Source organism: Pteronotus mesoamericanus, unplaced genomic scaffold (genome assembly GCF_021234165.1).
Source record: "Pteronotus mesoamericanus isolate MK-2021 breed Mesoamerican mustached bat unplaced genomic scaffold, CSHL_Meso_final contig_100, whole genome shotgun sequence".
Classification (NCBI taxonomy): Eukaryota; Metazoa; Chordata; class Mammalia; order Chiroptera; family Mormoopidae; genus Pteronotus; species Pteronotus mesoamericanus.
In genome coordinates this window covers 4,260,191-4,287,284 of record NW_026554999.1, presented here as the reverse complement: position 1 = coordinate 4,287,284, position 27,094 = coordinate 4,260,191, and the positions used below count along the sequence as shown (strand labels likewise).

The following is a 27,094-nucleotide window of genomic DNA, read 5'->3' as shown; positions in this document are numbered from 1 at the left end:
TTACAGTGTACACAACACTTCAAACCAGTGATTTCCTACCAGTGTGATGCAAGAATTTTTGCAATATGCAATATCTGACTATTTAGACATGGGTACTGAACAGCCAACACAACAATAGTTGTCTGGTGTGAATGAATCAGAATTACACATTTTTTTGTCAGATCAGCAAAATATGTATTTTTGTGTGTGCTGCAGAATTTTAGTACTTAGTTTACATGTGCCATGAGAGGAAAAAGATTGAAAACTGCTGCTTTAAATAATATTATATTTTTTAAAAATGCAGTAACTTTCTTCTACTTACAGTCTCCTTAAAACAGAAGCCTTACCAATTTATCTTGTTCAGAATGTTTAGATTTCTCTTCCTCTAACTCTTTTTCTAGAAAGAGTATTTCATCCTCAAATTCAGATTTGGAACTGTTCAGCTTTTCACAGATTGCCTAAAAGAGTAAACCAACTGTGTAAGACAGACCTAGGAAATTTTGGTTAGGGTAAATCAGTTAAGTATAATGAAACACATATATTGTAAGTTAAGTTTAGTTTACATATTTGTTCATTTTGTAACACTGAAATAATTGCAATTCTAGCAGGGGTCAGCAAACTTTTCCTATAAAGATCCAGAAAATAAGTATTTTAGGTTTGCAGGCCATGCAGTCTCTGTCCCAACTATTCAACTCTGCTACGTAGTGAGAAAGCAAAGACAGTATGTGAATGAATGAGCATGGCTGTGTTCCAATAAAATTTTATTTACAAAAACAGGTGGAAAGCCCAGAGTCTAGTTTGCCAACCTCTGCTCTAAAGCAATATAAAAGCAAAATGAGAGAAAAATCCAATTTAATAAAATTAAAGGTATAATAAAATAAAAAATAAATTCAAAAACCAATCAAATTTGTTTTATAATAATTTACATTAAATCAAGACACATTTCTGTGACCTCTGGAATTTAATTAGTTATTGGATTATTCCAATTGGATATTGAATACTATAATAAATATACCTCTGTTATTTGTGATCCTTCAACAAACTTGTTAAAAAAATAAACCAAAAATTCAAAGAATTTAATGTAGGACAAAATAAAAGGAGAACAAGTACATACTATATTATAGCAGTTAAAAAAAACTTATTTATATATATTTCTCCAACTCTGGCTATTTCAGATGTGAATTCTCTTTTACTTGAATCAAAATTACTACATCATTTTCATTTTATCTACTGGTCCAACCATCAAAGTTTTTAAGAGTTTTTAAGTTGCATCATATTAGTTTCTACTATATTGTACTTAACAATATTGAAAATAAACATTTTAAAAAATTACTAAAACTAAAGGAAAACTTCTAAGATTTTCATTTTAAAGGAAAAATGGAGCTGATCTTACTGCTAGCTTAAGTAAATTTAGTGTCATGAGACTAAATTGGTGTTTTATTTTATCCATAATTTCACCAAGCTTGAGTAAAACGTTTTTACCCTCAGTTTTTTGCTCTTTGAGCATGCCAAATGCCTTAAACATTTTTTTAATTGATCTAATAAGTTATTACTAGAACAACAGTTAAAAGAGTCAACAAATAAAATATAACAGTTTTAACAGTTCTTAAGGATATTAATAGGTAACAAATGAAGAAAGACTGAGAATTCATTTGGGTCCATTTCTAACTTACTTTAGACTCTAGCAAGAAATTCTGAATCATGCTACATAGGCTTTCTGATGATTACAGACATCAGTGATTGAGAACTGTAAAGCTGGACTGACTGAATCCATACACCACAGGTAGAAAATCTATTGTTTTCTACTTTAATATTAGTGAGCATTTTAAAACGCTTCCACCTCAAACCAGTAGTAAGGCACTCCCATTACCTAGGGTAATCTGTCAGAGTTTAGCCAAGCAACAAATATTGATACTTTCTTTCCTTCCTGTTAACCAAGTCACACCTGGCTCCAGGGGGCCAGTTACGCATATCTCTTTCAAAGTCTACATTCAGTGATACCATGTTGACATCTTAAAACTAGTCATGGTCAAAGTGCTTACACAATAGAACTCAGCAAATGCTACAAATAACAGCCCCTGTTTTGCCAGTTGTTAAATGCTGGGTTGGCCAAAAAGTCCATTCAATTTTTCTGTAAAATAAAAAATACATTTTTCATTTTCACCATTAACTTTATTGACTTGGATGTTTTGAGTAAGTCGGGTATCTCCCACAATTGACTTCTCGTGGATAGAGGCCAGGGGTGCTGCTAAACATCTTCCAATGCATAAGACAGCCCCACAGCAAAGAATTATTTGGCCAAAATGTCAATAGTTCCAAGAAACTTCGCAAACCACTTTTGACACATTTAGTCAGTCACAACACCTTCTCCATAAACTCCACAAAACTTTCTTTGCATTTTAGTTGTGTTTTTACCTTTCTTGAAATAATAAAGCATAATATACTGAAATGTTGTATATTTTTCTTCCATCTTCAATATTAGAACAGCTGCACAAAAATTCACTGATTTTGATAAGTATTTTAAATGCACACTGATATGTCAGCTGTCACAATATGATTTAACGAAATTGTTTTGAATGAAGTTAAAGATAACAAAGCACTACTCAAGGCATCACTTAGAAAAAAATCAAACTTTTTGGCCAACCCAGTATTTACCAGCACACCACGGCTTGTACTAATCTCTGGTTTAATTCTAGTCAGCTGCTAATATGCTGGGGATGAAGTAAAGGCAAGCACTGCCACAATTTACAGAATTTACAGAATTTACTGTTACCAACTATTCCTAAATTGATGAAAAGTAATCCTATGTTTTTGTTTCTGGAGCAAAGTAAGTCAAAAACAAAAAGTCACCCTAATACATTTCCCAGGAATGAAGAATAAAAGTATATATTGCCCTAGATTCCAGTAAACGGAACACCTCACCCAAAATAAGTTAGCAACAACAGCTCAAATATTTAAAATATTTTATACTACTTACTAATGTTCTATTTCCTATATTTAACTTTTTTAAAGTTTATCATCCAGAGATGCTCTTTTACATTTCCTTTAAAATAGTTTTGAGAAGATACATTACTTTTTAAAGTTTACGCTATCTAGTAAGAATAATCCCCCAGCTTTTATAATTATACTATTTATATTTACCTCCAAATTTTGACTTTTTGTTGACTCCTTTTCAAAGCTGGAATCCTTCAATGACTCTAAGCCTTCATACTGAAAGAGAGCAACACTGTAAGTAAAAACTCTACCAATCATATTCCAAATTGTATTTGGACAGGTGTGTTAAATTTATTAAGTGCCCACTTCTCATTCAAATTAAACAACAAATAAAGGAAGTAGGGAATATGAAATATTTTAAAAATAAAAAGAACAAAAAACAATGTAAAATAAAGATAATGAAACATACAATGCTATAGGATTTAGTAAAATGCACTGATACTTGAATGCTTTCTTAAAAAGTCATTAAATGGAAGACCAGGTTGTTTTGGATCAACCTTCTCACTAAGAACAAGAAAAAGAGCTCGACAAAAATACCCAAAGACAGTATATGTCTGAAGGAATCACAGTTATCAAAAGTAAAAATGTTTTCCTGATTGGTGTGGCTCAGTGGATTGAGCATCCGCCTGCAAGCCAAAAGGTCACCAGTTTGATTCCCAGTCAGGGCACAAGCCTAGGTTGTGGGCTAGGCTCCCAGTTGGGGGCACAAGAAAGGCAACCGATTGATGTTTCTCTCCCTCTTTCTCCTTCCCTCCCTCTCTCTCTAAAAATAAATTTTAAAACTCTTTTTAAAAAAAACAATTGTGTGACAGAAACAAAACAATCAGAAAAGAAAGTCCAGCATTTGATACTGCTGCCTCGCACCACACACACACACACACACACACACACACACACACGCACAGACATAAACACACGCACGGGCGTAGAGAACAGGCTAAGACACTGAGCTGTGATTTTAGTAGAAATGGGAGCTGAGAAGACAAAATTTGGAGTTCAGGACCTAACGAGTAGTAAGAGCCATGAGGCTCTTTAGAGTACCCTCTTTTGGATTTTGAGGATTTTGGTTAAGGATTTTGAGATGGAGTAAATACATGGGATTATATTACATATTGGGATTATATTAATCCCAAAACGCCTTATAAAAGGAAGACAAGAGGATCAAAGTTAGGAGAGAATATAATCTGAACACAGAAGCAGAGAATGGAGTGGTGGAACTATGAGCCAAGAAATGCGCATAGCCCCCAGAAGGTGGAAGAGGCAAGAAACAGATTCTATCCTGGAACCTCAATAAGGACACAGACTTGCTAATACCTTATGTTTAGCTGTATAAGACTGATTTTAGATTTCTGAACTCCAGAACTATAGTTGAATAAATTTAAGCTGCCTTATGCCACTAACTTTGTGGAACTTTGTTACAGCAACAAGAGGAAACTAATACCAACCCATATAGGCTACCTTATAAACAAGTCTAAAAACAGAAAGTTTGTTTTGAACTCAGGCTAAGTTTCCAAACATCTTAGTCTGTGATTACAATAATCTAAGATTTCATATATCCCTAGCCCACCTGCCTATGAGAAGCAATAGTAAATCCTCATTGGAGAAAGATAGTATTTCCCTCTTCAAAATTATCTATATAACATTTGTTATGCTATCACTGATACTCAACATAAAATACCTTGGTATTCAACAAAATAAGATTGACTGAGAGACAAGGGAAAAAGTGAGCAACAGACACAGACTCCCGGAGAACAAATAATTTTTAGTCACACACTGGCTATAATCGAAAAGACACATTAACAAGTGTAGGAAAGGATGTGAAGAAACTGGAGCACTCACAAACTGCTGGTGGGAATGTAATTTGGCATAGTCACTGTGGACAACAATCTCATAGTTCTTTCAAAACTTAAATATAGATATAGCAAATCCACTTCTACGTATCATATATACCTAAAAGAACTGAAATAGACTTCCAGCCAAGACAGAGGCATAGGTAAATACGCTTTTGTCTCTTTGCACAACCAAAAGAAAGATAACAACAAATTTAAAAACAAAAAACCACCAGAACTGCCAGAAAACCAAACTGTATGGAAGTCCAACAGCCAAGGAGTTGAAGAAGAAATATTCACCCCGACTGGTACGAGGGGTGGAGACGGGCAGCCAGAGCAGATAGGACACATGGCCAGATGGTGGCTAGAGGACCGGGAAGGTGAGGCTGCAGTTGGTGGACTGGTCAGTCCCACATCTGCATACGGATAAACTGGGAGGAACAACAGGGGAGTGAGACAGACTGCGCAGCCTAGGGTTCCAGCAAGGGGAAAAAGAAAGCCTCAAAACCTCTGGCTGTAAAAACCTGTAAGGGGAATGGCGGTGAGAGAAACTCCCAGCCTCACAAGAGAGCTCGTTGGAGAGACCCACAGGATCCTAGAACATACACAAACCCACCCTCCCGGGAATCAGCATCACAAGGGCCCAATTTGCTTGTGGGTAGCAAAGGAAGTAACTGAAAGACAGCGAGGGCTGAACAAGGAGCACTATTCCTTCTCTGACCCCTCCCCCACATACAGCACCACAATGCAGCAATGTGGGCTGCCCCACCCTGGTAAATACCTAAGGCTCTACTCCTTACAACAAAACAGGAGCGCCCCAACAAAGAAATATGGCCCAAATTAAAAACAGACCAAAACTCCAGAAAAAATACAAATAAGCAATAAAGAGATAGCCAACCTATCAGATGTAGGGTTCAAAACACTGGTAATCAGCATGCTCACAGAAATGGTCAAGTATGGCCACAAAATAGAGGAAAAAGTGAAGGCTATGCAAAGTAAAATAAAGAAAAACAAACAGGGAACCAACAGTGAAGGGAAGGAATCAACAATTTGGAGCAGAACAAATAAACATTCAACCAGAACAGAATGAAGAAACAAGAATTCAATAAAATGAGGAAAGGCTTAGGAACCTCTGGAACAACTATAAATGTTCCAACATCCAAATCATAGGGGTGCCAGAAGAAGAGGAAGAGCAAGAAATTGAAAATTTATTTGAACAAATAATGGAGAACTTTCCCAATCTGACGAAAGAAACAGACTTCCAGGAATCCAGGAAGCTCAGAGAGGCCCAAAGAATTTGGACTCAAGGAAGCACACACAAAGGCACATCATAATTACATTACCCAAGCAAGGTTAAAGATAAGGAGAGAATCTTAAAAGCAGCAAGAGAAAAGGAGACAGTTACCTACACAGGAGTTCCCATAGGACTATCAGCTGATTTCTCAAAAGAAACCTTACAGGAAAGAAGGTGCTGGAAAGAAGTACTTAAAAGTCATGAAAGGCAAGGACCTACATCCAAGATTACTCTATCTAGTAAAGCTATCATTTAGAATGGGAGGGCAGATAAAGTGCTTCCCGATAACATCAAGTGAAAGGAGTTCATCATCACCAAGCCCTTTTTATATGAAGTGTTAACAGGACTTATCTAAGAAAAAGAAGATCAAAACCATGAGCAATAAAATGAAAACAAACTCACAACTATCAACAACTGAACCTGAAAAAAACAAACAAGCAAACACACTAAGCAAACAGCTAGAACAGGAACAGAATCACAGAAATGGAGATCACATGGAGTGTTATCAGTGGTGAGGGGGAGAGCGAGAATGGGGGAAAAAGTACAAGGAATAAGAAGCATAAATGGTAGATACAAAATACACAGGAAGGGACGTTAAGAATAGTATAGGAAATGCAGAAGCGAAAGAACTTATACATACGTCCCATGGACATGAACTAAGGAGGTGGAATGCTGGTGGGAGGGGTTGTGCAGGATAGAGGGGAAAAAAGAAGAGAAAAAAATGGGACAAGGGCAATAACATAATCAATAAAATATACTTAAAAAAACTAAAAATATATATCCACACAAAAACTTTCACATTAATGTCCATAGCAGCATCATTTATAATAGCTATAGAGGAGAATAACCCAAATGTCCATCAGCTGACAAATGGAAATATAAATTGTGATACAAAATATTATTTAGCAAAAAAAAATTAAATCTTGATATACTACAACACAGATCGACCTTCAAAACATTATGTAAGTTAAATAAAACAAGGCACAAAGGACCACATATTATGATCCCATTTACATGAAATGTCCAGAACAGACAAACCTATAAACATAGATGAACCCTGAAAACATTCTGCTAAATTTTTTTAAGCCCGTCAAAAAGGACAAGTACAAGTTAAATGATTCCATTCATGTGAAATGTAATCCAGAATAGACAAATTTATAGAAATAAAAAGTAGATTGTCTTGGATTTGGGAATGGGAGAGGCTGGATGAAGGGTGGTAGCTAAGGGGACAGTGTTTCTTTTGGTAGTAATAACACTGTTTGAGCCCTGGCTGGTGTGGCTCAGTGGATTGAATGCTGGCCTGCAAACAAAAGGGTCACAGGTTTGATTCCCAGTCTATGGCACATGCTTGGGCTGCAGGCCAGGCCCCCAGTAGGAGGCGCATGAGAGGCAACCACACATTGATGTTTCTCATCCTCTCTTTCTCTCTCCCTTCCCCTCTCTAAAAATAAAGTTAAAAATAAATACATAAGCCCTGGCTGGTGAGTCTCAGTGGACTGAGCACTGGCCTGTGAACCAAAGGGTCACCGGTTCAATTCCCAGTCAGGGCACATGCCTGGGTTGCAGGCTAAGCCCCTGGCCAGTTGGGGGCATGCGAGAGGCAAGTGATTGATGTTTCTCTTGCACATCGATGTTTCTCTCCCTCTCTTTCTCCCTCCCTTCTCCCCTCTCTGAAAATATATAAATAAAATCTTAAAAAAATACATATACATAAAATATTTGTTTAAAAATTTGTTAAAAAACTGCTGGATTTTCAGGAAATTCCACTTAAGTGCCCACACAGTCTTAAACTGTACGCAAACCCACCCACTCTGGGATTCAACACCAGGGCAATAGCTGGAAGTGTTCCAGTCATATATGGGGAGTGGGTGAAGTGACTGGAAAAGGGGTTCAGGCAAACCCCCAGAACCCAGGCAGCGGCACAGTCCCCTCTTTCAGCCTCCCCACACACAAAGCCACAAGGCAGGGAAGTGGGTTGCCCCATCCTGGTCATTACTTAAGGCTCTTCCCCAGACAATTTACAGGTGCCTTTTACAGGGTGTCAAAGCAGCTCTACCTAAAACACAGAAACAAACACAGGGAGGCTGCCAAATTAAGGAGACAAAGAATTTTGACCCAAATGAGAGAACAGAAAAAGAACTAAAAGAAATGGGGATAGCCAACCTCCCAGATGCAGAGTTCAAAACAATGGCAGTGAGGATGCTCAAAGAAATCACCAAGTACAGCAACAACATAAAGGAAGAAATGGAGGTTACACTAAGTGAAATAAAGAAAAATCTACAGGGAACCAACAGTGAAGGGAAAGAAGCTGGGATTAAAATCAATGATTTGGAATATAAGGAAGAAATAAACATTCAACCAGAACAGAATGAAGAAACAAGAATCCAAAAAAACGAGGATAGTATAAAAAGGTCTCTGGGACATCTTCAAATGTGCCAACATCCAAATCATAGGGATGTCAGAAGAAGAGGAAGAGCAAGAAATTGAAAACTTGTTTGAACAAATAATGAAAGAAAACTCCCTTAATTTGGTGAAGAAAATAGACATGCAAGTCCAGGAAGCATAGAGAGTCCCAAACAAGTTGGACCCAAAGAGGACCACACCAAAACACATCATAATTAAAATGCCAAATGTTAAAAATAAGGAACCTTAAAAGCAGCAAGAGAAAGGCAGAGAGTTACCCACCAAGGAGTTCCCATAAGACTGTTAGCTGATTTCTCAAAAGAAACTTTTCAGGCAAGAAAGGACTGGCAAGAAGTATTCAAGTGATGAAAAGGACCTATATCCAAGATTACTCTTTCCAGCAGAGCTATCATTTAGAATGGAAGGGCAGATAAAGTGCTTCCCAGACAAGGTAAAACTAAAGGAGTTCATCAACACCAAGCCATTATTACATGACATATTAAAGGGACTTATTTAAGAAAAAGATCATAACCATGAACATTAAAATGGCAACAAATTCACAACCATCAACTGAATCTAAAAAAAAAACAAAAAACAAAAAAAACCTAAGCAAACAACCAGAACAGGAACAGAATCATAGATAGGGAGATCATTTGGACAGTTATCACGGGGGAGGGAGAAAGGGGAGAATGGGGGGAAAGGTGCAGAGATTCAAAAGCGTAATTGGTACGTACAAAATAAACAAGGATGTTAAGAACAGTATAGGAAATGGAGAAGCCAAAGGACTTATATACGCAACCCATAGACAAGAACTAAGAGGGGGACTGCTGAAAGGAAGGGGGGTACGGGGCAGAGGGGGACAATGGAGGAAAAATTAGGACAACTGTAATAACATAATAAAATACACTTTTAAGAAAAGGAAAAGATGGTCTTTTGAATAAATAATACTGGTTAACTCAATATCCATATGAAAAACATTAAATCTTGACCTCCAAATCACACCATCACAAATGTAATTCCAGATATATTAAGGACTGATTAAATGTGGGCCGAATTGTTCTCTCTACCCCCAAATTCATATGCTGAAGCCCCAATCCCCAGTATGAATTTGACAGTATTTGGAGATTGGCCCTTTAAACATGTGACTAAGTAATAATGGGGCCTTTAGGGTGGGCTCTAATCTAATCTGACTCAGGTCCTTATAAGAAAAGTGTCGTTGGACACATGGAGAAATACCAGAACAGGCACCAGCACAGAGGAAAGGCCCTTTGAGCACACAGGGAGAAGGCTGCCATCTGCAAGCCGAAGAGAGAGGCCTCAAATGAAACCAAACCTGCCAACACCTCGGTCCTGGACTTTTAGCCTCCAAAACTGTGAAGAAAATTAATTCCCGTTGTGTAAGCCACCCAGTCTACGGTATGTTATGATAGAACTAGCAAACAAACATAAAGACTAAATAAGAAAAGTAAAACAATAAAGTTTCTAAAAGATAACATGGAAGAACATCTTCATATCCTTGAGTAGACAAAAATTTCTTAAGTAGAAAACAAAAAGAAGTCATAAGGAAAAGATTCACAAATTTGACTATGTTAAAATTAAAAACTTCTGTTTACCAAGACCATTTGAAATAAAAAGGCAAACAAAGAATGGAAGAAGATATTTGCAATACATATATCTGGCAATGGAATCATAACCAAAATATAGGGAAAAAAATCCCACATATCAAAATAAATAAATAAAGGTAAACCATTAAAAATAGTTTAAAGAAACAAAAGAATAAAAGAAAGGCAACTTCAAAAAAATGATATCCTAATGGCCAAAAAACATTAAAAGGTGCTTAAACTCATTAGTTAGGAAAAGACAAATTGAAACCTAGAAATATGAAGAGCAGCTGAACTCTACACTTTGCAAACAAAACATTAATAATCTTAAACTTACATAGATAGAAGTACCTGAATTGAGAAGTATTAATAGAAAGTTCTCTGACTCTAACATGAATGTTAGTATTTTCAAAAATGTCTTACCTCTTTTTCTACAAGGCTGAATTTTTCAAGTAGTTTACATTTTTCTTCAATTAGTGTAGAAAGTTCTACAGCAAGCTTTTTCTCTCTTTCTAAACAAAAAGTTAAAATATGAAAACATTTATTCGTAAAAATACATGTACCCCAATATTTAGTGCAATATTATTTACAATAGCCAACCTAAGTGTCCACTGACACATGACTGGTTAAAGAATATGTGATGTGTCCTTACATAGCATAAAATATATATAATAGAATACTGCTTAGCAATAAAAAAGATGAAATATTGCCCTGGCCAGTGGCCCAGTTGGAGCATCGTCCTGTACTCCAAAAGGCTGCAGGTTTGATTTCCAGTCAGGGCACATACCTGGGTTGCTGATTCAATCCCTGGTCAAGGAATATATGGCAGGCAAACCAACTGATGTTTGTTTCTCTTTCTCTTAGTCTCTTTCTCTCTCTCTGCCCCCTACCACCCCACTTCTTCTCTCTCTAAAATCAATAAACATATCCTCAGGTGAGGATTAAAAAAAAAAAGATGAAATATTGTCATTGGTGACAGGGATAAATCTTAAAGTATTATGCTAAGTGAAATAAATCAGATGGAAAAGGACAAAAGCCATATGGTTTCACTCATATGTGTAATGTTTTTAAAAAGTAACAAACAAAAAAAAAACCTCAGATACAGACAACAGAATGGTGGTTATGAGTGGGGAAAGTGGGTGGGGAGAGGGCAAAGTGGGTGAAGGGTCAAATATATGGTGATGGAAGGAAACTAGATTTCAGGTGGTAGACCTCAATAGAGAACACACATGTGGGATTATAATCTTGTATACCTAAAAATTATATAATATCACTAGCCAATGTTTTCCCCATAAATTTTTTTAAAGATTTTATTTATCTATTTTTAGAGAGAAAGGAAGGAAGGGGAAAAGAGAGGGAGAGAAACATGGATATGTGAGAGGAACATCAACTGGTTGCCTCTCTCATGCTTCCAACCAGGGACCTGGCCCGCAACCCAGCCATATGCCCTGACCAGCAACTGAACCAGTGACCTTTCAGTTCGCAGGCCATCACTTATTCCACTGAGCCACACCAGCCAGGGCCCAAATAAATTTTTGAAAAGTTAATAATATCATGTGTAAATTTTTTTGTTTTAAAATTATAAACATGGTGAGTTCTAAAGTAGAAAAACGAGCTTACCCACATAAAGCCGACTTCTAATCTGAAACAAATTTTAAACAAAATTACATTAAAACAAATACACATTCAAGTAAATACAGATTTATTTAATTTCTACTGCAAACTTAAAAATAACACTTTTCTTATTGCCTTAGTATGAATTTAAGTTAGCCAAAAGAAAGGCAACTTCACAAAAATGATATCCAAGTCAATGATGTATACAATGAGAAAAATGCCACATATTAACATCTATTAAAAGTTCACATTGTATATTAGCATATTAAAGGCTTTCAAATAACTGTATCTTAAAAATACCTGTTTAATTTCATTTAGACCATTGTTCCTCAAACAGATTTGACCCTAAAGCAAACTATTTCAAGAAGCCCCTATTATTATCTCCCCGGGTGCTAACATACAAAATAACACAATTTGAGAAATGTTACCACTAGGTCATGGATTGAAGCTGATATAAAGAAACAATAAACACAACCTTTTTATTCCTTAATCTCTCCCTCAAATAATGAAGGAAAAATCCCCATTTATAGAGAGATGAGATTTAGGGTTGAGGAAATATAAGCAAGTATAAAAAACAATGGGGACTGAATTCATCCACAGAAGATTCCAGGGATAAAATTAAAAGAGACAAAATTTGAAAGCTAAGTTACAGTAGAACGGGTATATATGAGGGATAAATTAATGAACTGATCAGAATGAGGAACTACTCTAAAAGGGAACAGGAAACTACAAAAAAAAATTTTAAGTTAAAAGATATAGAACCCTTAAGTATAAGGGCTAATATCTAAAACACTGTCGTCCCAAAAAAAGAAAAGTAAAAATGTAAAACATAGAAGAAATTTCCCACATTAAAAAACAATAAAAGATCTCATATTAAAAGAATAGAATTAGAGTGAAAAAAAGATGTATATCTATGTGGAATTCTAATATATGGCATAGCAGAGGAGTAGGGAAAGGAGGGACTATTCAATACGTGAAGCTGGAAAAAAAATGGTGTATCTTGGGGAGGAAAAATTACACTGAATCCCTATCCCATATCAGACAAAAAACTGGAATCAAGATGAATCAAGGACTTGCATGATAAAAGTAAAATTTTACAATTAAGAATATGTGCTTACTAGAAAATATCTTAAATAAAATGAAAAGATGTTTCATACTGGGACATTTGCCATACATGTAAGCAACAACAATAGCATCGAAAACATATAAAGAACTCCTACAAATAAAAAACAGCAAACAACTTAATGAAAACAAGGGCAAAAAGCATAAACAATTATTTCCCAAAATAACAAATACATATGGCTGGTAAATTCAGTAAGAGATTTCAATCTCATTAGTGATCAAGGAATTCAAATCAAGACCATGGTAAGATACAATTTTATACCCATTCAAGTGACAAAAGAACAAGTGTTGGAAAGGACAAAAATCATACAGATCTCTAGACCTGTCATATATTGTTGGTAAGGGTGTAAACTGGTACAATTTGGAAAACAATTTGGCATTAACTCTATGTACTCTATAACCCAGTAATCTCAAACCTAAATATATTCTTAAGAGAAACTCTAAAATATACAACAGGAGATATGTATAAGAATATATATATCAGATGGGTACTAGAAAAATCAAGAGGAACACTTTGTAAAGTATATGCTGTTTACCTGAAATTAATAAAAAATAATACTGAATGTAAACTATAATTGAAAATACTTTTAATTAAAAAAAGTAATACACACAGCAGCACTAATAGTAATAGAAAAAAACCTGAAAACCCAAATATCCAAGACCATAAAATCTATAAACTTTAGTCTATTCTTACAATGTAAATATTAGAACAATCAAAATGGAAAAAAATTAAAGCTTCATCCAAAAATATGGATGACTCTTAGCAATACAGGATGGAAGAAAAAAGTTCCAAAACATGACATACAGCATGATACCAAGTAAAATCACATGCTACACTTGTGAGAAATGTATGTAGATAGGGCCAAAAAAAAGTTAAGGCATGGGAATAATCAACACAGGATCCAGGTCGGGGTTACCTCTAGTACAGAGAGATGGGGGAATAAAATGAGGGAGGATCACCTAATATAAGTGATAGTCAATGTTTTTGTTTCCCAGTTGAGTCATATATTCACAGATGTCTAGTATACTATTTAAAACAAACACAGACCATAAATAAATAATAAAGGTAAGGCTTTAGTATTAGTTCTACAAAGAAATTCTTTAAAATTTTTACACTTCAAAAATTCCTCTAAATACATATTCAGTTTCTAGTAGCTACACATTAACATGAGTAGCTCACATAACTAGAGTCTAATTTGTTATCTTAAAATAAAAAAATGTTTCTCATATTACTTGTTCAATCTGAAGACAAAATGAAGACAAATGAACATTCTCTTACTCTACAGCACCGGTTACTTACCGATCGAAAACTTCTCAACAAAAACAAGAAAACAGCAAAAAATCCAACAATAGCTGCACATATCAGCAATTCCCATGGAAAACCATAGGAATTAGAACTTTTTCCGATATCTTCAGGCAGTGCTGCCACAACCTTTAAAAGAAGAAACTTAGCTATCACTATGATACTCACAAAATCTGTGACTCCAACTTTGAGTTTAATAATACCACTTTACTGGACAAATCTACTTGGACATCTTGGAGGAATCACTGCAGAGAAGGACAATCTGCTAGTCTGTGTCAACTGAAACAGGAAACTTCCTGCAAATGGTTATGGTCTATCACCCTCGATGTAGAAAGGAAGGTGGTCTTTCCCAAAGCCAATCATACAGATCAAGGAAGAGGGCCTGTCAAAGGAAACCACTATTTGATCTTGAAACGCTTATTTCTATATCAGTCATTCTGTCCTGGGACACAGACTTTGCTAAATGTAGAGATGGGTGCTAATACGGTGCCTAGCACATAAAAACATGGCAGGTCCTAAAATGAGACACTGCCTAGGAGCCAAGAGGAAGGTATGTTGTATAGGGTGAATTATCTCTATCTTATTCTCTGTGGTTTGTTTGTTTTTCTTTCTTTCTTTGTATATACTTTAGTAAAGGTTTACGTAAATGTTTCAGTCATGCTTCAGCTACGTGATACAGAATTATGCTGCACCTAAAGTGTTAAGCAAAAGTTCAATGGCTCTCCTGCACATACACTATTACCTGGAACCTGTTTATGTCTCCAGCAAGCATCATTGCACATCACTCCCTGAGCCCAGCTTGACACTTCCAGTAATACTCCCAGTTCACTGCACACACCATGCTGGTTCATGCCTCCTGTGTTTAAACTATCCCCTCAGCCTGGAAAAGCCTTCCTAGAGACTCCAGAAAATGTAATCTCTCTCACTCATCAATTTCCCTACCACTTTCTCTGTGTTTCAGTAAGCACTTCATCAGTTTCTACTTTATATTATTTCTTTTTGTCTTGCCTCTCTTAACCAGCTGCATGATACCAGTGGCCCAAATTATGTCATAGTCCATTAGAATCCTGATAGAACTGTCTTATACGAGTATATACGAATACCATAGCAACTATACTTTTTAATTTACAAATAATGGCAACTGCCCCAATATTTAAAAAGAGCTTTTTAAATTTTTAGTGCAGATAATTTTTTTTAAACACAACCACGTAAATACCCCTAAACATGTCAACAAAAACACCTATAAACACTCAGAAAAATCCCTGCAACATAATTATAAACTGAACCTAATAATTTTAAACACCTGGAGTTTAATATCTCCAGATTCACATTAACATGACCTTTTACATAAACAAGACAACAGAAAGAGGGGAAGGACAATCTCACTTATGGTAAAGAATCTCAAAAGAACATCTTAAAAGAAAATGTAGATTTAGCATCCCTACTCCCCGTCCAGGCTTAGTTATCCTTTCAGTACAAGAAGTTACATCACTAAAAGGAACTCAACTCAGAGGAGCAGTCCTTAAGTTTCTTACAGTCGGGGGAACTACGTGTCACTGACCCCTGTTCAAAATAAATTAAATGAGGGAAAGGATAGTTTTAGGAATCGGGAAACATTTAACACACCTTTGTAAAGTCCCACTAAGCAAACGCTCTCTTCACTTTCCTGATCTCCAGGTCCCCTTCCACCACACACAAAAAAATGGCCCAAGCATCCCACGAACCTGGCTACAGCCTCGGACACAAGCCTGTCCGGTGGCAGATGAAGACTGGCTTTGGGACCTCCCACCACTGCCGCTCAGACCCAAAAGCCAAAGTCTGCTGCTTCCTCCCCTCCGTGGCTTCCGTGACCCCGGGCCTGATCGCGCCTGGCCTTACCCAGCGTAGCTTTTCCAGGACCAGCCCCAAGTACGGCCGAGGGGCAGTCCTGGGCTCCTCCATGGCGCCAGGGCTGCCTTGGATACAGCCACCACAGCCTGGGCCTGACTGAGCAACAATCAGCGGCAAACAACACGCTGCGTTCAGTCCAGAACCCAAACCCGCACCGACAACCGGACCACACCACTGCGGAGCCGGCTGTGGGGGGGAGAGGAGGTCACGGAGGAGGAACGGCACCACGGGCCTCAGGTGTCCAGGCTGTCCAATAGGAAGCCTCGGCCCCTATGTTACGCTTTGGGTCCAGGTGATGAGAAAGTCCAAGCACGTCCTGCCAGAGACGGCGACTTGCCCTCTACTCACCACCCCACCCCTCCGTTTGGTTTCGGCCAAACCAAGGTAGGGAGGCAGGGAGGCGGGGTTAGGGACCCGGTAAATTTCCCCTCCTTCCTTGCGCGGGGTTCGTAGACGTGTCCTGGCCACTAACTCTTAAAGTGGCAGGCGGTCTACCTGGCGAAACCACCCACCTTTGGAATTCCAGGGCCTCGGGATTGAGAAAATACGATTCGGCCTTGAGCTCTGCACTGTGATGTGCGCTGCTCAGCTCAGACACCAAGGGCTTTGGCCCACCCCCACCCTCCAGCGGGTGACCTCAAGAGGTAGTGAGGCTTCCGGGGGAGGCCCCTCAGCACAGCCCCACTGGTAGAGCGTGGCGCGCCCCCTTGGCCCTGCGGCCGAAACCGGACCCAGCCCCTATCCGCATCGTTTTTCTCTCTCAGCACCGCAAGAGCCCTCTATCTGGATCCCATAGAAGCCCTGACTGCTTCGTACCCCAGGGGACCCAGCGGGTTTAGGAAAACTGGTCTCCACCTTCATTCCAGTTAGAAAATGACCTGCAGGGCCCGCGCCTGTGTTCTGCCAACTATTTCCGGACTTTCGACTTTGGACAGGAAGGCATCTCCGGTCACCTGTTGTCTGCACAAAGTTTAACCTCCCCCACGCAAGAGAACATCGATCGGGTCTCCTCTGCACAGCGAAGGGTTCGTAAGGGTTCCTCACTTTTATCAGAGTTACCGGGGCACTTGCTAGTAAGAACTGTCCTAAACTGCTTGAGCCTCTACTTACCCAAATGCTAAATCATCAAACCCGTGTGGACCTTGCCTAGACTGGGACTGTTCTCCTGGGAAGGGAAGCTAAAAGTATCACCTTGCCCTCTAAATTTAGGACCCTATTTTTAGGTCTGTTGAATAAAGAGGCTGAATTTGTTCGTGGGAGACGGTTTTAACTGACATAGGTGTAAAGAATAAACCATCTGTAAAACTCCCTTGCCAGCATAATCTCACCAAATTCAGCCTTCCAACTCAAGTCCTCAATGAAGCAACTCAAAGAAGGACAGATAATTCTTCCTTAAACAAATCACCCAAGGGAACTCAATAGTTAAAATCTAAAGTCCACAGGAAATTTCCCTAATGTAAACTCTGGCAGCAACAGAACTATTGTGCCAAAAAGAATCAACAAGTGGCCCAAGTTCACACTAAAATCCCTGCCTCCCTACCTTGGTTTTCAGTACTAAAATGAGGCCTAATTTTTTAGAACTCAAAAGTGATATCTCTTGTTTGCCACCACAGCCTGAGTTTCAGGAACTATCTTTATCAGAGAGTGGCAGAAATTACTTAATAATGCTCCATATTTAAGTTATTACACAACCTTCATAGAGGTTGGACAGTGAGTGTTAAAATTACGTGAATAGCTTATTAAAGTCAGAACAGAAGCATAACCCAAACTTTATCTTTAAAGTTTCAAAGAACCTTAGAACAATGTATACCTCTATTAGAACATTGTATTACTCGATAAAAACTTATTTAATAAGTCTGAACTTTTTCAAGGTACTCCTGAATCATCTTCAGCTTTCAGAACTTACTTACAACCTAAAACATTTTTTTTAATCTCTTTGCCTCTCCCTAAGTCTGTGCCCTTTTCCAATTTTTCAATAATTACCATTCCAAATATTAAAAACATATATTAGAGACAAAAGAATAAATTAAAACTTTTTAAAAAGAAAAATCTAAAAGCTTTTCCTCGCCCATAGCAAAAACACAGTAAAACTCAAACTCTGTGCCAGATTCAAACCTAATTTCTATATAATTAATAGTCATATAGAAACTTACCTCTTCCTCTAGATCTAAAAAGTCCATTTTTTAAATTCATGTTAAAATATCCTAACATGTACATAAAGTTTTGCTAAGCTCCTCATGTCCTTGAGAAAGATTTCAGATTTTAATACCAACTGCACTCTTCTGTTTCAACACTGACTGTGATCCTGTTTTGACACTTTGATGGTAAAGGGGTGCTGTAGGTGGAGTTGTGACTACCAATCCATAATTCAATTTCATGGACATCACTCCTGATCAAATACCATACATACTAGATACCATACATATTAACACTCTCTTCAAAGCTACAATTGCAGAGAAAAATCCTGAATTTGGTAACTAATAAAAGTTAAATTGCATGATTTATTCTACAGTCTGTGCACATAGAGTATGTAATTTTCACCATGTAAAAGATACTCAGAGTTCTTAAGTAGACGTGGAATTTTGCTGTCTCTCATAGGCCTGCTTTAAAGGAAATGAAGAATAAATACTGTAGTATTTGTGAGAGCTACTAGAAAACATCCAAGAACATTGGACACATGCTAGCCAGTAAATTTTGTCTACAACCTAGACACTGATTTCCCTTATGAAGGGCCAGGTTGCCAAGCTTTAAGTTCTACAATAGTTACTCCCATTTAATTAAACAGGCAATGTCGCAGTCTGTAAGATCTAGCCCTCTGGAAGAAAATTAAACATTTTTCTTCTCTGAACTGTGATGTAATAGTTGCTCTTAGAACATTTTGAATCAGGAACTACTTGTTGAACAAGAGCTAGGTAACTTCCATTGTTTATTCCACATGTAAATGAGTCGTAGTTAAGAATATATGAGCGTTAGAACTCAATTATAAAATAAAGTAGATAAAAAGTAGTATTGATTTTTATTAATTAAACAATTCAAAGGACGTATGTTGTGTACAATATCTGATAATACCAGTAAACAGAAACAATTACCTGAAACATTTAGGTAAGAAGAAAAGGAAGGCCTTTTACCTAAATTCCTCAAATTTTCCATTTACCACAGCTATTCAAAACTATAATATGGGTGCTTACTAAATGCACTAAGATTGTTAGAATTCTAGATCTAGCAGGAACTCAGAACATTTAGTCCATATGTTATAAACTTAAGACCCTATGGAGGTCAAATACTTGAAGTAAATTTAGGGAAATGAAGACTGCAAATCTATTCAATGCAAGCACTATTCAGCTTGAGCTTCATGTTGTCATATGAGAATGGAAGACTATGTATTACACTTTTATGCTTTTTCAAGAGAATCCAGAAATCCAGGTTCTTGTGTAAACTCACCTTTTAAATGCTGGAAACTGGTTCATATTTCGAAACAATGTGCAAGCTAGTTTTGACAAAGAGCCTGTCATTTGGTCTTAGCTTCTGATAGTACAGTTTTAAACCTGAGACTCCCCTAGAGAATTAGTGACTTTCTAAGTTCACAAGATAATTAACATAAACTTAAATATTTTCATATGTAAAGAATTTCAACCAAAATAAGTTTAAGTAAAATGTGTTTGATTATATTTACTGAATCTATAGAAACAAGCATATTTAGCATAGACTTTATAAACACTTTATATGAAGGGTGAACATATGTGCTGATTAATAAATTATTTTATTAATTTCGTATCTTCACTGGTATAATTTGTGAGGGAGGAGGATGAGGATTAGGGACATGTCAGTTCTTCTATGCTGGAGTAGATTTCTAAATAAAGTTTTTAATCAACAACTTCATAACCAAATCATACAGAGCAAATGAATCACTTCTCTGGGCTTATTTATCTGGTAATGTCAATTCTCTGGAACCTAGCCAAGAGATAAAGTATGGAGGAAGCCCCTGCAAGCAAAACTCTTATCACAGTCAGTGGCACTACCATCTACCTGGTCACCCTCACTAGAAACCTGGTAAGTTATCCTCATTTTTCCATTTTCTTCTCCTTGCTACATTCAATCAATCTTCAAATCCAGTGACTTCTGTGTACAAAAGATCTATCTATCCTTCCAATCATTTTAATGAGTGCCATCAGATATTAAGCTAAAGATTTTTAAATGTGGCCAGACGGCCAAACCCAACCTACAGAAGGTTTTGTCTGACCCACATGGTATTTCTTTTTTAATCTAAATATTTGGCAGTATTAAAAATTAGAAGATTTTACACACACACACATAGACACACACAACCACCTTTCCAACTTTTCTTGAAGTATCAGGGATTTGGAAAAACCAGGTGGAAGATAGGTAATAGCCACATGCTTGGGAGAAGGCACACACTGCCCAGTTGGTTACAGTTCTCACCTTTCCCTGTGTTTCATTCATTTTTGTGAGTTTATAAACCCTGATTTAGACCATCACCATTTACTTCTTTAACTAATGTGTTAACTTCTTGACTGAATTTCCTGCCTGTTTTTAACCCATTCGATCCTTAATGTTGACAATACTGCAAACAGACTTTATAAATGGAACTTTTTCATTTTACTCCCTGATTAAAATCCTTCAATAGCACCCCATTATCTATAAGAGTTCAACTTCCTATCAAAACTTGCAAAATATTCTTGATTAAATCCCATATATACACATCTTCAATCACAGCATTAGTTCAAAAGAGACACACAAAAAAGGCTCTGTGAAAAGTAGAGGTAAAGACTAAACTCAAGTGGCCGTAGGTGAAAGAATGTCTGGAGCTACCAAAAATAGGAAGAAGGATTCTCCCCTACAGCCTCTGGAGGGAACATGACCCAGATGATACCTTGATTTCAGTCTTCTGGCCTCCAGAACTGTGAGAGAATACATGGCTATTGTTTTAAGTTACACACACACACACACAAATTTACCTCAAATGTGATCTGTGGGGCACTTTCAAGGCTTCTCCTCCCCACCATCTCCACCTACCATTTCCAATCAGTCTACCTGGCCACTCTTCCTGTACATCAGTAGCATCCTATGGCTATTACAGCATTGTATTATAATTATTGTTTTCCTTACCTGTGTCCTCCAACTAGAGTGAGCTCCTTGAAAGTAACCACTGTTAAATTTTATCTTAAAATGTAAATGAGAAGATAAAAGTGTTTCCTCAACTATTTATTTATATGGTAACAGCAAATAAGAAAAATAACTGACATTTGTAAAAGGCCTGTTATGTGCTAAGTACTACAGCTAGGTCCTTTGGCAATATCTCACTTAAAATAAATGAGGTCTGATTTGACAGGATTTATAATAAATGAAAAAGTGTACAGATTTTGAAATTTTAATTATGGCTGGATTAAATTTTGAGATATTAGTTGCTTTTGTTAAGTTTCTCAAAGAACACCATTTTGAGGTCACAGCTGTCATTCACACTCAGTCCACCACACAGAGCCCTCCCTCAGCATCTGTGGGAAAGGAATTCAAGGACCCCAAAGCATAACAAAGTCTACAGATGCTCAAGTTCTTTATATAAAATGGCATAGTATTTGCATATATCTACTCACATCCTTCCATATACTTTAAATCACCTCTAGATTAGTTATAGTATCTAATACAATATAAATGCAATATAATTACTTGTTATACTGTATTGTTTAGGGAAAATGACAAGGAAAAAAGTATGTACATCTTCAGTACAGACCCAACCACCATAGGCCTAACTACATAGTACGTATTTGCAATAGCCCAACATTTTTTACAAATACTTTTGATCAGTGGTTGGTTGAATCTGCAAATGCAGAATACACAGATACAGATAACAATTTGCTTCAGTCTCATTTTTAGTTTATATTATTTTTTAGTTAACTCATTTAATATAATTTTCCCTGACTTGGAAAAAAAGGGAAGAAAAAAATCCAGTGCTCAAGGTCAACAAGTTTAATGAAAGTTTAAAAAGAAATCCTTGGGACCCAAGATAGCAGCAGAGTAAGTGGAAGTTATACTTACCTCCTCCCAGGACCAGACTGGAATTGCAACTAAAATATAGAAAAATCAGCCTGAATAACCAACTGAAGACTAGCTAAAGAGAAGTCTCCTAACCAAGGATTTACAGAAGACACATAGACTGGTAAGGAGGGCAGAGACAAAAAAAGGCTGGCTCCACTCTTACAGGCAGCGGCTATGATTCCAGAGATATATCTCAGCCCAACACACCAGAGCAAGGAAGCAGCATGTGCAAAACATCTGCCTTCTGTAAATCAGTGGGGATTCTGTCCTCCAGGGAGACACAGGAGTTTGCTGGAAACACAGACACTCTCTTAAAAGGCCAATGCACAAAATATTCATAGCCACTCAACCTGGGCTCTGGTGGAAGGAGGGCAGAGCAGATGAGAGTCAGGTGAGGAGTGTCTGAGGTCTGTGGCTCTGGAGAGAGAGCTAAAAAGAGAGCCACCAGGATCCCCGAGCTAAGTCCTCTCCAACACCACTGAAGCCATCTTTCTTGGGTGGAGAACTCCCGTCCATATAGCATCAGCCTAGGAAAAGCAACAGTCCCAACCTATGGACTCACTGTCACCCCACGCTGCAGAAGTTGCACCCTGTTGAGAAGTCAGATGCCTGGGCAGGAATGAAAAGGTCTGGGCAGACTCGAGGGGTGTCAGGAACTGAGTTGTGTGGCTTTGGGGTAGGGGCCATTCCCTCACTTTTCAGTAAAACTGCCTGGTGCCTGCCCCTCGTGGGAGATCCACTGGCCCCATCCTACCAACTCCCAGCAGACCCTCTGTGCTGAGATCATGCTCCTGGCAGAATCTGAACAGTTCTGTGGCTCTAGGACAGGTGACATTTTCCCCTGGCATACCCAACCAATGTAGAGCCCTCCCTTCAAATGGCCAAGTCTTGGGCTGTTTGGGCCTGATAAACTCTGCTGGCCTCACCTGACAACTTCAAAAGACCCCATGCCTACCACAAAGGTGTGCAGGCACCCAGCAGGTTGCGGCTAGACTGGAACATTTGCTGAGTGGTCTCAGACCCAGAACTGACACTGAGTTTATGCCTGTATCACACTGGGACACATTGTTTTTTATTTTAATTTTTATTTATCAAGCTTTAGAGAGAGGAAAGGAAAAAGAGAGAGAGAGGAACATCAATTGGTTGACTTTTTTTTAATCCTCACCCAAGGACATGCTCATTGATTTTAGAGGGACGGAAAGGGAGGAAGAGAGATTGGAAGATAAACATTGATGTGATAATGAAACTTCCATCATTCACCCTTCACACACGCCCAAACCAGGGACCGAACCCACAACCTAGGCATATGCCCCGACTGGGAATCAAACTCACAAACTTTCAGTTTACGGGACAACACTCCAACCAACTGAGCCACACCAGCCAGGGTGAGTGGCTGACTCTTGTGCACCAATCAGGAACCAAAGCCACAACCCTGGTGCACTAGAGGATGCTCCAACCAACTGAGCTGCCCTGCCAAGACTCAATTTGAGAAAGACTGAGTGGCATGGCTCAGGATGAGACTACTCCCCACACCTTCCCCCAAGCCTGACTGGCACCTCCACATATGGGCGACACACTAACCCTCCCTCCTAACTCCCATTGGCTGTTGATCTGAGCTCCTGGCAGATTCTTGGAAAGACTAAGTTGCATAACTCTATGACAGTGGCCATTTTTCCCATGCACACCTGAGCAGTGTAGGGCCCTCGCTTCATGTGGCCAATTCTTGTTCTGTTTGTGCCTGATAAATTCTGCTGGCCTCACTCTGATGCCTCCTTCAGACCCAACCCCACCACAAAGATCTGTGATCACCTGGCAGGGGGCAGCTAGATTTGGTATGCCCTGGAACATTTACTGAGTGGTCTCAGATCCAGCATCAGCACTGAGTCTGAACCTGCATCAATCTGATGAACACCATTTGCTCCTACCTTGTGACTCACTGAGAACCTCCCTCATGTAACTCAAGAACCACCAGAGGCCCTTACAGTGACTGAGCCTACCAGGCAGCCAACAGGTAGAGTCAGGTGGAGGTGGATCTTGGGGTGCCTTGGGACTTTTGCTGACCTGACCCGGGGTCTGGTGCTAAAATCCAGCCTTGATGCACAGCTTGGTCCTTCCCATGCACACCCAGGCCCAGCAGAGGCATCCACAAACTATGGATCACTTTCTAGCTCCAAACAAGTTGCAAGGCCAGTCTCAGTCAGTGACTGACAGAGACCACAGAACCAACACACCCAGTGCTGAGCTTCAGATAACATCAGAGCAGGACCCAATTATATTCACAAGCAGCATATCCAAAGGGAGATAGATCTCAGCAGGCACCAGAACCTGCTAAGGCAAATGCTGCTTCATGTGGTCACCAGCACAGCACCTTGTACACTGTGGTCAGGGTTGACCCTCACAGTCAGCAGCCTGAGGGTGGACCCTACACATGAAAGGGCCAATGACAATCAAGACTCAATTACAAGAGGAGGGCCCAAATAACCCACACAAGGGACATTCCTAGAGCACCATGTTCATGTAATCAAGGAGACTGTGCCACTGGGTCGCACAGGACACCTATGACATAAAGCCACTATACCAAGGCTGGGAGTCATAGCATGTTTACCTAATACATAGAAACAAACACAAAGAGGCAATGAAAATGAGGAGAAAAATACACATATCTTATATGAAAGAATAGGACAAATCTCCAGGAAGAAAGAGCTAAATGAAATGGATGCAAGCAATTTACCAGATGTAGACTTCAAAATACGGTTATAAGAATGCTTAAGAAATTACAGGAGAACTTCAACAAATAGATAGCAAGCATAAAAAAGGAAATAGAGCCCTGGCCATGTGACTCAGCTAATTGGAGCACTGTCCCATATACCAAATCATTGCAGGTTCAATTCCCAGACAGTGCACATATCCAAGTTGTGGGTTCAATCCCTGGTTGGGTGTGTAGGGGAGGAAACCAATCATGTTTCTCTGTCACATCCATGTTTCTGTCTCTCCCTCTCTCCCCCTTCTTTGCTCTCTAATAAACATCCTCAGGTAATGATTAAAAAAGAAAAATAAGATAGAAACCATACAAAAGAACCAGGCAGAAATGAGGAATACAATATCTTAAATAAAGAATAGACTAGAAAGAATAAGCAGTAAGTTGGATGAAGCAAAGGACCAAGTCAGCAATTTGGAAGGCAAGGTAGTAGAAAACACCCAATCAGAGCAGCAAAAGGAAAAAAGAATTTAAAAAAAATTGTAAAGTATTTTTATAAAGGATAGTTTAAGGCACCTTTGAAACAACATGAAGTGAAAAAATATTTGCATCTTAAGTGTACCAGAAGAAGAGAGCGAGCAAAGAATCGAGAACCTATTTGAAGAAATAATGACCAAAAACTTCCTTAATCTGGCAAATGAAAAAGACACACAAGCCCAGGAAGCACAGAGAGTCCCAAACAAGATGTACCCAAAAAGGCCCACACCATGACACATCAAAATAAATATGGCAAAATTAAAGATAAAGATAGAATTTATAAGCAGCAAGAGAAAGACAGTTTAGTTACCTATAAGAAAGCTCCCTTAAGACTGTCAGCTAATTTTCAACAGAAACATTTCACGCTGTAAGAGACTGGCATAAAACATTCAAAGTGATGAAAAGCAAGGACCTACAACTAAGACTACTTTACCCAGCAAGGCTATCATTTAAATAGAAGGAGAAATAAAGAGCTTCCCAGGCAAGAGGAAGCTGAAGTAGGTCTTTACCACAAAACCAGTATTATAAGAAATGTTAAAGGGTTTTCTTTAAGAAAGAGAAGGAGAATGAGAAAGAAAAGGGAAGAAAACACAAAGAAACATAGTTAAAGAATGAAATGGCAATAAATGCATACCTATCAATAGCCACTTTAAATGTAAATGGCTTAAATACTCCAATCAAAGAGAAAAGGTACCTGAATAGATAAGAAAACAAGATACATAATATGCTGTCTACTACAAGAGTCCCACCTCAGAAAGAAAGACACACAGACTAAAAGTAAAGGAATATAAAAAGCTATTTCATACCAATGGGGGAAAAAAGCTGGGGTAGCAATATGTACATCTGATGTTTTTATTTCTTATATCTTACTTACTATATCCCGGTTTATTACTATACTCTTATTTCATAGGGTATACTAATAGAGAAGGACACTACATAATGAAAAAGGAAGCAATCCAGCAGGAGGACATAACCCTTATAAACATTTGTGCACCCAGCATAGGAGCACCTGCTTTACAAAGCACATCTTGACGGGAACAAAGGAGAGATTAACAGTAATACAGTCATAATAAGAGATTTCAACACCCTATTGACATTAATGGGTAGATCTTCCAGACAGAATATCAATAAGGAAACAGCAGCTTAGGTGACACACTAGATCAGATGAATTTAATTCATATCTTTACAGCATTTTACCCTAAACCAACAGAATATATACTCTTTTCAAGTGCACATGAAACACTTTTTGGTGTTAATTACCTTTTGAACCAGCAATTTCACTGCTGAGATTATATTGCTAAGAATCCTTAAACACCAATTCAAAAGAACCTATGCACCCCAATGTTCATAGCAGTGTTGTTTACAATAGCCAAGTGCTGGAAATAGCCTAAGTTCCTATCGGTAAATGAGTGGATCAAAAAACTGTGGTACATTCACACAATGGAATACTATACAGCAGAAAGAAAGAACTCCTACCCTTCCCCAAAGCATGAATGGAACTGGAGAGAATTATGCTAAGTGAAATAAGCTAGGCAATGAAAGATAAATACCATATGATCTCTCCTATAAGTGGAACATAATCAATAAAACAAACAAGCAAATAAAACAGAACCAGAGACAAGGAAATAAAGAACAAACTGACAGTAACCAGAGGGAGGGGGATAACAGGCAAGAGAAGGGGAAGGGTCAATTCAAGTAACATGTATAAAGGAGCCATGGGCAAAAACAATGGGGTGGGGGAGGATTGAATGTAAGAGAGGGGGTGGATAGAGCAGG

General features: G+C 38.2%; 1 protein-coding gene across 11 annotated transcripts in view; it reads right to left on the bottom strand.

The window, feature by feature from the left end:
* The window catches only part of MIA2 (MIA SH3 domain ER export factor 2), a 116,046-nt gene that overhangs the window by 53,247 nt on the left and 35,705 nt on the right, over positions 1–27,094 (bottom strand). For 3 of the 11 annotated variants that reach the window (XR_008530575.1, XM_054590534.1, XM_054590328.1), the window contains exons 7-12: positions 14,137–14,268; positions 11,721–11,742; positions 10,524–10,612; positions 3,121–3,189; positions 995–1,021; positions 327–437 (exon numbers count right to left, since the gene is read on the bottom strand). Coding sequence is in view for 10 of the 11 variants with exons in the window: in XM_054590534.1 (XP_054446509.1) it covers positions 327–437; positions 995–1,021; positions 3,121–3,189; positions 10,524–10,612; positions 11,721–11,742; positions 14,137–14,268 (450 nt within the window). In the remaining variant the exon portion in view is untranslated. Of the gene's footprint in view, positions 1–326; positions 438–994; positions 1,022–3,120; positions 3,190–10,523; positions 10,613–11,720; positions 11,743–14,136; positions 14,269–16,017; positions 16,211–16,845; positions 17,103–18,182; positions 18,341–27,094 lie in introns of those variants that run through there. The other 8 variants (XM_054590799.1, XM_054590988.1, XM_054590623.1 and 5 more) reach the window with 6 other exon arrangements.